At 40.5% G+C, this 16,369-nt stretch overlaps 1 protein-coding gene across 1 annotated transcript in view; it reads right to left on the bottom strand.

Moving 5' to 3' along the window:
- HCN1 (hyperpolarization activated cyclic nucleotide gated potassium channel 1) overlaps nt 1-15,751 on the bottom strand; it is a 195,141-nt gene extending 179,390 nt beyond the window's left edge. The window contains exon 1 of the mRNA XM_056325802.1: nt 15,233-15,751. Within this exon, the coding sequence (XP_056181777.1) occupies nt 15,233-15,618 (386 nt within the window). The 5' untranslated portion in view covers nt 15,619-15,751. The remainder of the gene's footprint in view (nt 1-15,232) is intronic.
- Nucleotides 15,752-16,369: the final 618 nt, after the last annotated feature.

Genomic DNA, 16,369 nt, shown 5'->3' with positions numbered 1-16,369 from the left:
GATCATTTCTTGAAAAAGTTCACTGAAGGCAAGACTAGGCACTATGTTAAAATTAGAAAAAAAGGAGATTAGTCTTCAAATTCATTAAGCAAAAAATCAGAGATGTGAAAAAGCATAGAAGAACTATAGGTAGGTATGAAACCGGTTGATTGATTATACATGCAGACTTTGTACTCCTACACCATCATGAAAACAAATACACATGACTGAATATTTATACACCTCATATCTACACAGATGTATGAAATTCTAATGCAAGAACAAGTAATCAAGATAGCATAAATATATCAAGCTGAATTAATATTCCTTTTTACAACTGTTTATGGCTGATCTTTAGCTCCAAAACCAATTTTTCTTCAAAAATAAAAATAAGTACTGATATTTCAATGCTTTAAAGTAAATATAAGTACCTTTTTAAGAATCAGTAAGTAGTTTTATTTTAATCTATGAAAATCACTTGTTGCAATAAATCATTTGCTTCACAAGGTAATTAAAATACATATGCATTTTAAAAATATATTATTAACTTGTGTTTGTTCCAAAAGTAAAATGAGAAACTGAGGAATAGGAGGAATAGGTTTTCAAATCAAAATTATAATTGTCTTCATTTTTACTTATACTTTGATGTAAAAGGATTAAAATGTATTTCAGGCACTTTTTAGAAAAGCAAAAAAAAAAGGAAGATCAAATTCACAACTGAGCAACATGACAAGTAGTTAGGGTCATGTAACACACAAACCCCTTTTGCAAAACAGCTACACCCAGAGCTCTCACCAACACCTAGGAAAATCCATTCGGTTTCCCCCATCTATCTGTGGGCAGCTGAGACCAGGATCTCATACGTCTCAGGAAGATTCATCACTTCCAAGCCATACTGCGTTTCCTGAAGCGAGGTGCCCTGCTGACATGTTCTCTTTCTCTAAACAAATGTAAACTAAACCAGGAACAAAAACCTTCTTCCCACAGAAGGCAACCATTAGTGTGGAGAGACATCCTCACTGTTTTGCTCTGTGAAAGCACAATTCTGAGAGGCGATACTGTTATTGAAAGTATCCATGCCAGAGGTGCTATACAAAGTAAATGTACAGATTCCAATCCTCTCCAGCAGAGGGTGGAAATTACTCTGCACTTTCAACATAAGGGCTGAACCAGTTTGACTGGCGAGGAGATACAGAAGACATTCAAGTATGCATTCAAATATACACAATTTTCAGTGTATTATCATGGTTATTGAATTGTTTTGAATTGTTATTCAATGAAGTTAATTTTATTAACTGAATTCATCATCTCAATTTACCTAAAATATCAATATCGTTGAAAACAAAATGCACACAACACAAAATATTGTAAGAAATGAAAGAAGTAACCTTCCACAAGCTTGCTTATACCTTTCCCAATGTGTAGTTAATATAAGCCCCTTTTTACAGAGTGATAGACCTTAGAAGCTCTGCACTAATGAGCTGGTAGGAAAAAGAATGCTTAGCTAGGAAGTTCAATATTCAGTTTTACCATTATCTTTCAAAACATAATTTTATACTTCATAAACTAAAACACCTGTCCCTACCAGAAATAAAACGCAGCTCTTGTGGGTTTCTTGCTCCACCAACTACATTCAGAAATCTACATTTTTTTCATTATTCAACTTCTATCCAAATCTCTCTGCTAGCCATTTGACTTCCAGAGTACTTAAGCAGATGCAAAGTAATTTAAACATTTCTTTAAAATTTCCCAATTTACATACTGCACATTCCAGTCTTACCATCCTTCTAACAGCATAGCACTCTGCCTGCACTGCCAAAACAAATCAGCTAATTATGCCACCAGACAGAGCAGTGATCAGCTAGACCTGATATTCACTTGTTTAAAACAAAAAGGAAAACCCAGAAAAGCAAACAAAGCAAACAAGAAAGACAGTATATGATGTTAAAAGATGTTCTAGTTACTGGCCCAAGGAACCATGATCTTGTTAGTTTCACCTCTGCTCCTCTCACTGTCTTTTTATGCTATTTACCCTTTAATGCTCCAGCAAGCCCCGCACAAGCAGGCCGGAGCAAAACCTCATGTACTGCCGTCATGAGCAGCTCAGCGAAGCATGGTGGTTTGGAATACAAAACAATTTTCTGGGGATGTAAAATCTGCCTTTTTTTTTTAATGAAAGTTGGTCAGTGTAATGGAATGTGATTGCTGAATGGCCCTTCTGCAAATTAATTCAATATAAGGAAACAAGTTTTTTTCAGTGAAATGGTTTTGATTATTCTTAAAAAAGTAAACAATCAAATGCCTTACAAAAAAAGAAAAGAAAAAAAAAACCACCACCACAAAACAACCTATGTATACTTCTTTATTAAATGGGTTTTTGATCTCAAAAACAGGAGATAACCTGCAATATCAAGCACTCCAAGAAATTGCCCTTACATGCAATGAGATCTTTTCTCCTTCCAGTACACCTCTGCCAGAAGCAGTACCACAGGTCATATCCATAGCCTGGGTGTAATTAAAAAATGAGGTTCCATTACATTTTGTCACACATATATACAACATTAAAATAGATGGTCAAGATCCATTTCTAAAACCAGTATGTATTCAGTTTACAAACTATGTGTTGTAAGTATTTATTAATTGTAACAGATTATGGGCTTGAAATTCATTTCTTAATTTGGTTTAATGTAGTCATATGCAATGGTCGTTGAGCCACTGGAAGATTATTTCTTACCATTACAGATCAATTTTAAATTCTATTCTATCTGCATTGAGACAGGACCATCTAAAGCAGAGGAGTTATGCGAAATATGTAGATTACATTAACTTTTTTTTTCTCCACAGTTGGTTTTTTGGTTGGTTGTTTTTTTGTTGGGTTTTTTTGTTTTTTTTTTTGGGGGGGGGCGCGTGCAGTGAAGGGGAAGAAAGGAAGTCATTTTAAGTTTCAGAAAAACATGTCACTTTTCAGCCTGAAAAAAAAAATAAAGACACTAAGATCTGAAAATTTATTCCAACTTAACCACAGGCTTTGTTACATGCTTTACTTATAAAAATTTATCAGAAAAAATATAAAAGGGAATTATTTAATAATCTACTTCACTTTATATTTTGGTAGAGTGTTCTGGTTGTCACAGTTGACTTTGAAGTCTCTTGGTACAAAAATTCTCTGATCTTTGGGCATTCAAATGAAGTAGTCCATATTCCTTAGCGACAGCACAGCCCCTGTGCTGCTCTCGAGATTAGCCACACTGTACAGGTTAAGGGTGACAGAGGGAAGTGTTTGCTTGCAAGTAAAGTCGCCTATAATAGCCACTGATAAGCAGCTCTAAAATAAGCACTCAAAAAAATTTTGATCAGGGACCTATGACCTGAACTATAAACAACAGCAAAAGTTACAAGAAAGCCATTTACTCCCATACAGACAGATAGATGACTTTTGCTTTGATACAGCAAAACAAAAAAGCTTCCCCTTACCATGGTGAATAAAACATCAGATACCCATCTTTGCCTTCCATCCAAATTCACTCAAAATGAAGTTGTCTAAATATAACAAAGAGGTTTCTGGTTTTCAGCAAATGAAAACATTTTACTTTGGAGATCTCAGAAGAGCTTTTAGCCACAAGCCAATAATCTTCAGAAAGAAAAAAATTAATTTAGCCAAATATTTGTTTCATTTTTGGAGGACTATGAGTTATGAACTATTCAAACATGTTTAAGCTAACGATGTGTAATAATTAGAACAGCCAAATAGATGGTAATAATTCATAGGTAGAGAACAGCAAGAAATTGAGGGTGAAAAATGATTATAGAACTTTTCATTATAATCTTAGGAAAGAGATTGATGTGTAAACTACAAATCAAAATATATAGTATGACAGAAATGGAACGTGAAGCATATTCAAATTATTCTGATATACTTATTTTGCAAATGCACAGCACACACGGGTAACATTTTTTTCAAAATTTAAGTTTTACCATTTATGGCTCCTTATAGCCAGAATTCTGAAAGATGTTCAGGCACAGAGTCCAGATGCTTACAAGTATCTAGGTCCCTAACTTGTTCTGAAATCCAAAGATAGATAGGCTCCTGACTTCATCTCGGATCTTCATCTAACATCCAATAGACTTGCACACTCTGTGCAGAACACTGGGTAAAACTGACATTTTCAAACCCATTCCAGAAATGGAAAAGTTTGTACTGGAAACATGAAGCCAAGTTAAATATCATATTCCATTTGCTCATTTTGCCAATGGCATAAAAGCAGTATGTACATTCAATGTTAAGATGAGCTGCTATTCACTGACACTTCACGGAATTACAAGCCAGTAGCCCCAGCAGAAACATCTGCTACCATTTTATGCAGATTCATGGTACCTGCCTTCCTGGGCTATAAAGCTAGCTCTTCTTCCCCGAAGCAAGTCTGAATTCTTATCGCACTGTGAGGAACAAGTGTAGGAGTGGAAGTTCACTGCAGCTCTCCCATCCCTTCCACAGAAGGATATATTTGGTCTAGGCTGTAGAGAATGTAAAAGCTGGATGCAGGTTAGGAATCATAGAAACAACCATGGTCACATCAAGCAATGTTCATAACAGTCCTGGGGAATGAGGAGGGGGGGAGGGGGTGGAAATGAATAACACTGACAGGTTGCGTAATACTGAAGGACTATTCCTGAGATCTGTCTTCAAAAGAATCATCTCTAGCACACATGTGAATAACAGAGCTCAGCATACAGGAAAATCTACCTTTAGGAAACAAGAACACAGGACAGTTTAAAGCGAAGCAAGATATTTTAAACTCATAACTAATATCTTTAAATAGCAAACTAAAACCAAACACATTTAATTGGATTCAGTCATCATTTGTGTTGTATTTAGTTCACATCTAGCTAAGTAATATGCATATGAAATAATACATTTATTAGCATTTAATTTTCAACATCAAAAACCTTGAAATTGTTTTAAAGACTTTTTCTTCCATTTCAGAGAGATCAGCCACCACAATAAATTCACTACTTCAATAAATAAACAATAAGAACATGTACAAGTCCTACTCAACATTTCAACACCCAGCAGTATATCACTGTATTTAATATTCTGTTCAAAATTTCAAAGAAACACCTTTAAGTTAGTAAAAACATGTATTTCAGATATTTACTGACAGAATGCATGTAATTAAAAGTCAATTTTGGTCATGGGAGCACCTAAACTAGGTTACTGATAGCTCATTTCTCCCACACACACCATGTCTATTGCTTAATAACCCATCAGACTTCAGACGTCTTTTATTTTGACCCATTTTAAAATGCTCTGTTAGATTGCCTAACATCTGACAGTGCTTACTTTTGATACCACACTCCCTTTGCATTACAGAAGTGTGTTTCTTATCATTTTATTTTTAATGTACTAGATGTATGCAACACTAGAATTCCCAAGCTGGCAATAAATGGGCTGAGGGGACAATTTGGGCAAAGTATCCTGTTACTAAGTCTATGGTAACAGCATGTTCAGTTGCATCAGGTTGCAATTGTCAACAGAAAGCTGCCAACCTGCCCAAGTCATGGGAAATAGAAAATGGGCATACAACTACATTTTTTTAAAATTATTAAGAGGGTTTTATTAACAAACTCCAAGACACTATGAAGACTAACTAGGCTAATTTCTCGCTGTTTTGAACAAAAATCTCAGTATCCCCTAGCTAAGAGACTCAGTAACAATGGAAAACTATGTAGCAGAGCTAAGAAATTAAAAGAAAAAAAATCCGTTCATCATTTCCATTTATACAAAGTAAACCATTATATTTTCAGGAAGAGATGTAGGAGAGAGAAAGAAAAACAGCGTGAGGGAAAAGGAAGTTTAAAAAAAAAATAAATCTGTTGGGGACTACATCACCATGCTTTTAGTAACTTTCAAAGGAGAACTACAAGTTGCCTATAGCAGGATTTCACTATCAGAAAATTAGACCATAAGAAATGCTATAAATAAAAGACAGAAAAAGGTTTCAGTATTTAGGGAGTCACCTAGATAACAGTTTCCATGAACGTTGGACACACAGCTTTGAAAAACAGAACATCTCTGAAGTATTTCAACTTGGTAAACTGAGGGACAAAAGCAAGGTACCCAATTATTAACTGAAGCTTGAGGTATACGCTTGATTTATTTTACTACTTATGTTTTGTTTCCAAGTTTGTGTCTAACAGACTAATCCCCAGTTGGAAAAGGAAATCTCTGTGTTAGTACTGAGCTTGTCTGCCACTAAAGACAAGGTGAACCAGAGCGACAGACAAGCTTGGCTCTTACCTTCACTGAGAAATCAAGTGGAAACAAGTCCATGTGCAGCCACCCCAAGAAAATTGTAGCCTAAAGATGTGTTTGGGGAACCCAGAGCCTTGCAAGTGTGCACTGTTCAACAGTAATAAAATGTTTTTGGGGGTAATATTATCTACTAGTAGTTTTACAGTAATTTCTCTACCAGACACAAATCATAAGTCCTCCTGGAATTAACAGATAGATGGAATCCAGTCAAAAGCCTGCTGGAAAACCTCTCCGTTGTCACATGAAAACTTGACTGCATTCCCATCATTTTCCAGCCATACATTTATCCCATCTCCCGGGTAGAGTTGTATAGATCTTACTCTGTGTAGCTTAATAGAATTCTGTACATTTTCCATAGCTTTGACCTAGAGCAAGTTAGAATAATCATCATTAGGATCCTATGATATATCACCCTAAATTTACTGCAATCTACAGATTTACATAATGTCAGATCAGATCAGAACCACACTGTCTGCATCATGCAGTCATGCCACAGAGGTGCTTCTGGGAGGATCTGGTAAGTTATTGTAAGATACAACAGGACCCACCAAGGAAACATCAATACTTCCATAGTTTGCTGACAGGAAAGAAAAAAACTGGAGGCAACCAAACTACGCTACTTATAGAATTGGAAGATTTGATATCATGAGGGCACATTTTATTTCTGTGGGTCTCTATATACTGGAGCTTTAGCACAAGTGTAAGCTTCATTGAATTTCAGACTGAGAATTGGATGACAAAGAGTAACACTACCTAAAAAAAAAAACCCTACAGTCAAAACATTTTTATGGTTTTATTATTTATTTTACATTTCTTTTATATTATTATCTTATTATATTTTAAATAACATCATTTATAAAATAAAAAAAAACAAACCAAACCTAGCTTTGACTGTGAGCATAAAGCAACCTGTGCTTTTCCAGTTGAAAATAAAATATCTTAATAAGAATTTTTAATAAATATGACATATTTAGGGGTAGAAAACTTATTAATATCAGCAGCATGCTAAATTCCAGTAGTTTATCAAATTATTTGTAAATAACATGCTTCAGTAGATAAGATATCCTCATAAAAAACACAGAAGTTAATAAAATAGGAACAAAATCCTATTCTTAGCTACATGATGCAAATTCGCTTCTGGAAACTTCACTGGCATAAATAAAAAAGGGGCTTCTCTGGGTTTATATATATATATATATATATATATATATATATATATATATATATATTGGAAAAAGACTGCATTTCCTTTGTAATCAAATGAACATTTTCCGAACACAAGTTTACTCCAGACTTACTCCAGTCACACTGCAACCCAAGGCAATAAGATTATTGCAAAATATCATGCAGTTTCCCTGAATCTGACTATCACCAGATTAAAAGATATTAGCAGAGATTTTATGAAAGCTAAATGACAGTGTCCTTGAGGTAGTACTGACATTGACTCGAGCTGATACAGTTTTTGGTCATTAACATACCTTGCTATGTGTCTAGAACGAGCCCTCCAATAATTAGAGCTGAATACACTATGATTTTTAAAATTAAATCATGCCTCTGGGAAAGAATCAGGGAATAGACAGCTAAAGGACTTTCAAGCAATTAACAAGAACTGTACTGTCAGGTTAAAAATTAAACATTGCAAAGTAGGTTAAAAGTTTCCTCTCTCTCAAAAATTGTATTTTGACATAGAAGACAGTTCTCCGGCATGCTGCTGAGTGAAGACAGAGGTGAGAATGGATACTTCCTATTTACAACCAATTGAAGTAAATTTCTCTATTAATTTTCATATTCTACCCTTCTAAAAACAGAATTTTGCTTTCTAGTACCTTCAAACCGAGCCTATCAAAAAAGCTGACAAAGATTAATTAAATGTCACAATGTCACTGAACTTAGACAGGTGGGCAGAAATGCAGAAGCAAAGATTCATACTTTTTCAGTGACCTCTGATTTCATATGTCCGTATTTCTGCTACTCCAGGCTGAGTGATCAGAAACTAAGCCACTTAAATTTTAACTTGATTATATAACCATAAAAAAGCCTAAGCAACTTAACAAACATTACACATTTTTTATTTAGCTTTGTAGCCACCAGAACCCCCAAACCAAATCCTAAATCTAGACCTTTATTTACTATTACATGCTTTTACATAGTATTTCAATTCACAGTTCCATCCATATACTCAAGCACAAGAAACCTAATATCAAGAAAAATCTTTTATGGACTCAATTACAAGCACTGGTTATTTTGATGAGCTAGCAAATAAATTGCCAGTAAACATTCAAAAATGTGTAGTCTTGCTAAAAATAATCAATGGGAATAACAGAATCAGAACTTTTCCCAATGGGCCTAAGCATGATGCTGATCTTATGAGTTTTGGTAAGTATATATGTAGATAATATTAATCAAGTGCTTTTTTCTCACTGCAGTCAAAACAAAAAAATCAGAAAACTGAAGAGGAAGCCTCATGATATTGAGCATCCCAGGTCAACATTTAAAAGACCCACATACAGCTTTTCTAAAACATCATCTTTTGGAATACTCACAGAAATTCTGTAACATTTTGGTCTGGGTTTTTTTTGCTTTTTCTTTAAACATCTCAAAGTTGTGATGAACGTATTTGTCTTTATTTAGATTATGAAGAAGGTGAATATTCTAAAATTAAGCATCTTGTGGGGAAAAAAAAAATAATGTACTTGTGTACTTCTTCACACATGCTGCCAGCGATCTTCAAAACATCCCAAGTTAAATGAAATGTACCTCAGAGAACTGAAAATCATTTCAGTTACCCTTACTGAGCTCTTTCTCTGCTGAAAACTGTATTCCATGTCCAAGTATGTAACGTCATTAAGTGTGAAAGAAAATGCAATGAATAGACTGTTATGGCAGGACTAGAATGGACATAATGAAAACTGGGAAATTTTCAAAATATACGTGAGCTCAAACTATCCATTAATATTCTACATTATGTAAAGACAGAAGGATGTCTTGTCAATAAAATGAACTGCTTTCCTTGAACAAACAAAAGCATAATCCTTCGCACAGGTTCTAGAAGTCCGGAAGGTGAGTGGCTGCTGCACTAACCTCAGGTGGACTTGGCTCAATTGCTTTTGTGGTTCTTGAAGTAAACCTCAAGGAGGACAAGAGCACATGCCCTCAAGAGCCCAAAAGCACAATGTACACCTTCACATATCCATTTTAACTCATGCATGCTTACAACTGGTATAAAAAGAAATGCCAGTAGCAAGCTTTAATCAACTAGATTTCATAGCAAATCAATCAGTGACAGGCAATGATGAGACATTATTCAATATTAAAAATACTAGGAACTGAAGATGAAAAACAACCTAATGCATTCCTGCCTCATATTCCACATCAAAGCACTTTCAATAGAATATTTTGTGGCTTATTTTTGGTCCTGCTTCCTAAAAGTTTAATTTAGATATTTGTTGCTTAAATTTCACCCTATTACTTCTATGTAATTTCTTTCCTCCTTGTGGCATCCATTTATGCATTTGAGGAGCATTATCGTTATTTCTCTTCAGCTTACGTTTATGGGAGTTGCATTTTACCCGGGGAACTATGATAAAGCTTAATATACAACTTACTGTCCAAAAGAATTTTCAGACATTATAAATGCATAATTTAGAGTAACGTTAAAAATTTGTCATTTTATCCTTTGGGGCATCTACAGAAGTGCAAAAATTGTGGGAATGCAGCAAATAAAAAGCCAAGCAATACTAATTGTCTTTTTAATACCAAATGTTTCTCTATGCTTGGTCACATACAAAGAGTGAATGTTCAAGAAATAGGAACAGTTTAACTGTACAAAGTTTTTCTTTAATAGAAATAAAAATTATCATTGCCACAACAGTATTTGAAAACCGTACATGAAAGCTAGTCCTAGCTAAAACTATCCTTCTCACAAAAATATAAATATTCTTTTAAAAAAAGCAGAGGGAAAAAAGAATCTGTTTGTGCAAGGATTGTATGAGGTATAATTATAAATCCCTGATTATCAGTTTATCAGGAAGTAATTCAAAAATCTCAATACTGTAAGAGAACCTTATGACAAATCCTGAGCAACAAGACTGAAATTACTACCTTTAGAATCCAAAACTACAGACATTTCATACTCCTACCCTATCAGTGACATAATGTATCCACTGAAACCCACACTCATTTGAATCTGATACTACTAAGTATGCTATAACACATTTTGTCTTCATCGCATATAGCAATACTTTCCAACTCTACTGCTCTATATTAACCTAAGTATGTAACAGCTAACAAAAAGGTAAATCTCATTAGCTTCCACTGAGACATTACAGACATGTGACAAAAAACAGGGACAAAGTACTCAACCTAAGCTTCCTACAATATAAATGATAGGTAGAACATGTAAAGACCAGTCCCAAAGACAAACAGGTTTCAAACCAATGCATGCACAAATTTTAGAAATATCTATGTGAGCTGCACATATAACGTGCACAGTCTACTGTGCTGGGGTGACTGCTGGTGGTCAAAGATAGGTCCGAAGAATAGGTGCAAATTAAAAAGAAAATTGATTAATAAGGCAAATAAAGGTTCAAAATGGAGGGAAGTATAATAAAAAACATGAGGCACACTAACATGTTGCAATTATGACTTAAAGTTTCGCACATACCTGATCGAAAAATTAAGCTGCACGTGTGCACAACAACATGGATGAGTTCCATGAAACTGCACGAAATAACAAATGTTGTTTTAATAGCAACAGACACAAAAATATTGTGGCTTAAGTTCCCAGATGTATACAAGCAAATGTTATCATCTTTCATACTGAATAAAATGCATCAAAACCTATATACACAGTAGCATCAATAGAGCTTTCTATGATTTATGAAGATTTAGACAGGCTGCATATGTTTACATGATAACCCTCAAATATGTATACAAAAAGGCTTTGAAACCGGAATGCCACATGTTAAAAAAAAATCTGGTATACCTTTACTATTTACTATGCTCTGAAATTTCTGTTCAAGTTTTAGAATTAACTCTGCTTTTCCTTTTCCGTTATCACTAAAATAAGGCTTTATGTTCCTTGAATAGTTGAGATTACCCAGAGAGATACTCTGGACATAAAATGTCAATAGTTTTTGCTATTGTTGCAAAGCAGTTCATACTTTGTATCATCTACACAGGAAAAAGACCTTCAGCACTGCCTGCACTGCTCCTCCTTACCCAGTACTCTGTCAGACAACTCCACATCAGTCTTACTTCACTTCATCTTGAAGCCAATTCAAATTTTTGTCCCCCACTTCCAGTCAAAGACTGCTCCCAAATATCAAACTGAGAAATGTAACCATTAGAGTGCGAAGGTTACATTTACTTATACGTGTATTATTCCTGCTCACTCTTTCTCATACATTGCTATTTGTGGTCAAAAGATGCCTCTCTGTGTGACTCTGGAGGTAGTAGCTGTTTTCTTTTTAGATTGCTGACTACTGATGCCCTAGCTGATGTGGTAAAACCAAGATTTCCACAACAGTGTGAGTTTCTCTGTGTGCCCATAGACAGGGAGAGGGGGAGATGCTACAGGGCCAGACCAACGGCCTGGGCACGTGCAAGCAAGACCTCTGAGCATTAAAGAAACTCTTGACATGCCAAAGGGCACTGAGTGATTAGTTGCCTGAAAAATCACCCACGTACATTTCCACTAACAGCAGAAGGCCATAACATGTAAGTCACCCAAAGCCCATGTCCACCACAGCTCTCCTATGAAATGAGCGAAACACGTATGGCAGCAGCCGAACCATGTGCAGTTGCTCTCATCTCCCATTGGCTTCATGCTGCTCTCATCTGGCAGCTGCAAAGCCATGGGGCCAGACTGGTGATGCTCTCCTGCAGGCTCATTCTTCCATACATGAGCAGGGACAGCCAGAGGTGCTCAGTATTTCACAGAAATCATGCTGGACTTCAATAAACTCTAACCAAAACACTCACGATAAATTCACTTCTGTGAGTCATGCAGCTACACAGAATCATCATCCAAGTTTAGAGATGCAGTAATCATAGCTGCAAAGAGATAAACAGAGGTCTTGTGCTGGCTTTGACGTGCATTAGGTGCTCAGTTTACATAACTTCCAAATTAGAAATTAACCTCAGAAGACTGGGAAAAGACAACCACGAACAAAATGGTCCCCTTGTGGAAAAATTATGTAATACTCATTGAATTTAATTCTCCAAGGGTGTATACGCCTGACGAAAAGTCAGTTTTTCCCTGAAACACAGGCAAGACAGCAAGCCATAAAACTAGAGACCAAGGCCCACAAGGATGCAAGTAACAGATTCAGAGACCACTGAGTTTACAGACAAAGCTTCCACACTCTGTTCATATCAAAATAGGGGGGCAGAAGGCCACAGGAACACTGCCCACCCCCAAAACAACACAGCAAAATATTGTTCACTATAGATAAACATACAATGTTGTATGAAAATCATGAGAATGTGGTCAAGAAATGTAATCAAATGTATCAAAGTATCTCAGCAAATGCATACAAGCATCCAGAGCTAGAAAAACAAAAATAAATCACAGTCCACAGGAACATGTACTAGAAATTTCCCATGTTTTACATGATTAACCCAATATTCTTCTAAATACTTTTAAAAATTACTGTAATGTCCATCTTTATATTAATAATAGCTACATTTATAAATTTACTCTAAAACTTCCCACTTGGATACTGCAAAATATTCAGCCTTTTATCTTTTTCTTGCTATTTTGGTAAAAAATTTAATTCTTTCCCTTGGTGGTATCAACATTAACACAGTGAAATTAGAATACCCCTGTATCTTTGGATGCTTTAAGGCTTGTCTATGTATAAGCGCTACATTGTTATAAAATCACATGCAAAAAAAAATCAAAACAACTCCATCCTTACAAACACATTTATTCTGGAACAGAGACACTGCTAGGAGGCACTTACTAGCATTGTTATGATTCCCATATAGGAAGATGAATTTACTATATAGTACAACTTCTTCACCCATTTACGTGAACACCGCCACCCAAGAAGAGTAGTACCATTACACAGTCACAATTATTTCAGGAGAAACAACACAAACATCCCATATTGCTCACCCAAACAGTCCTACTGGCTAAAAAATTGCATCCAGATCAGGCCACATCATCCCAAAACTAATGAAAGGCTATGGACTTTATTTAGAAAACAAACACCTCCATTCCAATAAAATAAAAACATAATAAAAGCCCCAGAAAAATACAGTTAATTTAAGAATAATCAGGCAACTGGTCCGAAAAGGATGCAGTGTTGTTTACTCCAAGCTTACAACAAAACAAGGGAATTTACTTGCAAGAATAATCTCATTCATTTTAATGGAATCCTCACGTGAATAAAGTTACTCATGCACACACACGGGTAAGTAAGAGACTATCAGAGCCCCCTATGCAGGGTACCACAGCACCACATGTGACCTGCTACATCCCTCTCCAGCTGGCAGAGAGGCAGTGCGTGGACTCTTGGCTCTTTCCCCCCTTAATGCACCTGCTAGTGCAGCTCAGCTGGCATGTGAGGGGGAAAAGGTACTCCAGGAAAAGAATCAGTGCAGCTTATTCCCTCCAGGGAGCCAGGAAAAAAGCAGGGATTGGAAGCCTGATTTTGAGTCCTAACTGAGTGCTGCCCTGTTCCACCACTCCTGTAGCTGTACCGCTCTTGGGCTCAGCTGCAAGGTACTAGCACAGCTCACTGCGTAACACCTCACTCTGAGTAGTCCCACAGAAACTTGGACATAGGAAGTATCTCCTCTTGTTCCCACTGGAAGTATGTTCTATGTAACCTACTTTTCCTTAGGAGATCATGTAACTATTGAACGTTCTGGATTTTCCTTTTTTAAACATGGTCTCAGGTGCAATCCATTTACTGTATAGATGCAGGCTGTTCAATTCAAGGCATTGATTAAATACGCTTAATGACACCGATAGTTCTTTGGCAAATATCATAGACAGCGTTAAATTTACAAAGGAATACAGCCAGCTGGCATGAGAATACAATGAAATAATCCTGCACTTAAAATGTAATTTTAAAGAGAAGTATCTCTTCCTGGCAATGCATTTGCACCGGGTTTTATAGGAATATTCCAGTTCGGCATACATTCAACTTACTGTGTAAGCAACACTAATTTAACATCACATTTCCCCGTCTACCTAGGAAAACCGTTCGCCACACGGCGTTAGCCTGGGTAAAGTTATTTTGCTGCAGCTCGGACCGCGACGTGCTCCCTTCTCGCCACCCCTTGAACAAGTGCTTACGCCGGGTGCTGAGGCAGGGGCCGGCGTGCGCCCAGCGCGGACCCCCGGGTTCTATTTGTGCTGCTGCCGCTGCCGGCGCCCCGCCGCGCTCTCCCACCCCGGCGCTGTGCCGTGCCGTGCCATGCCGTGCCGTGCCCCGCTCCGGAGGCGCATCCCGCCCGCGGCCAGTACGGCGGCCCCAGCGGAGCGGCCAGCCCGGGACGGCCCCGCAGGCCCCGCGTCGGCAGCGCCCGGCCGACGCGGGGCCTGCGGGGCCCGCCCGGGTGCAGCACGCTGGAGAGCGCCGGGCCGGGCCGAGCCCCGCGGCCGCACCAGCGGCGGCGCACGGACGGCAGACACAGGCAGAGCAGCCGCCCCGCGCCGGCTTTCCAGCCCCCTCCCCGCCGCCCGGGCGGGGGACGCGGAGGCTGAGCTTTAGGGGCCGAGCGGGGCGGTGAGGCTGCCCGCGGGAGGGAAGGGGCGCGCCCGTGCGCGCCCGCCGGGGGAGACCCGCATCTCCGCGGAGCGCGTCCGCCGGCCCGGGGCCGCAGCCCGCCGAAGTTGGCGCCGGGCGAGGTGCGAGGCGGCGGGAGCGCCACCCTGCCCCCCGCGGCGGAGCCACCCCCGAGCGGCGGCGGGAGCCCCGCGCTCACCTGAAGTCGCTGTAGGGGTGGATGATCCAGAACCCCGCAGTTTTAACCCTTTCCTGCTCCTTCTCCACCGCCTTCTGGCTGCCGAACATGCGGAGGGAGAATTTGTTGACCCCCGGCTGCAGCATGGAGGTGAACTGCCGCTGCATGAAGCCGTACTGCCGCCGGGGCCCCTCGGCATCCTCGAAGCCCACCACGGGCTCCTCGCCCCCGCCACCGTCCACTTTGAAGCACACCGAGTTGCCATGCTCCTTCACGCCGCCACCGCTGCCCCCGCCGCCGGGGCTGCTCTGGGCTTTCTCCACCGGAGCCGCCGGCTTGGCTGGGAAGGAGTTAGCGCTGCCATCGTCCCGGCTGCCGGCAGAGGAGCTGCGCTTCCCAGCCTCCATGCTGCGGGGCGGGCGCGCCCCAGCCGCGGGAGAGCGCGGGGAAGCCTCGCCGCCGCCGCCGCCGCCGGTGCCCTTCAGCGGCGCGGCTGGGCTCGGCCGCCCGGGGCGGGGCTGGGCAGGGCTGGGCTGGGCTGGGCTGGGCAGGGCTGGGCTCAGCTCCGCGCCGCCGCGCCGCCCGGCACAGCCAGCGCTGCCGACTCTGAGCCGCGCTCCGCGCAGGGCTGGCGCCGCTTCCCCTCGCCCGCCCCCTGCCGGCGGCCGCGCCGCCCGCCTGACATTGAGAGCCCCGGAGTCCTTGAGGGGCTGAGCGCCCGGGCCGAGGGGAGGGAGGGAGGGAGGGAGGGGAGGAGCGGGGGGTGGGCTCGGCTGCCCTCGGGGCGGAGACGCGCGTGGGCCCGACTGCGGCTCGACGCGTGGGCGCGAGTGCGGTGCCCCGGGGGCGGGGAGGCGGGGAGCCCGGCCCGGCCGCCACATGGCGGTGGCGGGTGTTGCGCGGGGCGGCCTGAGGCGGCCGCCGCGGTGCGAAGAGGAGAAGAGGGGCTCCCCAGCCGCCCTGCCGGCGCTTTCCACAAAAATACTGTAACACGAGTGGGTTCGCGTGACCCCTTGGCGAAGCGACGGGCGAGGCGTGGGGTGGGTAGGGTGGCTCCACACCCGGAGCGGGAAATGGTGGCTGCGGAGGAAGCTGTGGAGAGGGCCCGCAGGCCTGCCTGTCACCTGGGAACCTCTGTGGTGCTCCTCGGGGAGGAGG

Source organism: Falco biarmicus, chromosome Z (assembly GCF_023638135.1).
Source record: "Falco biarmicus isolate bFalBia1 chromosome Z, bFalBia1.pri, whole genome shotgun sequence".
Taxonomy (NCBI): Eukaryota; Metazoa; Chordata; class Aves; order Falconiformes; family Falconidae; genus Falco; species Falco biarmicus.
The sequence above is the reverse complement of the archived record's forward strand: the minus strand, read 5'-3'. Positions and strand labels throughout refer to the sequence as shown.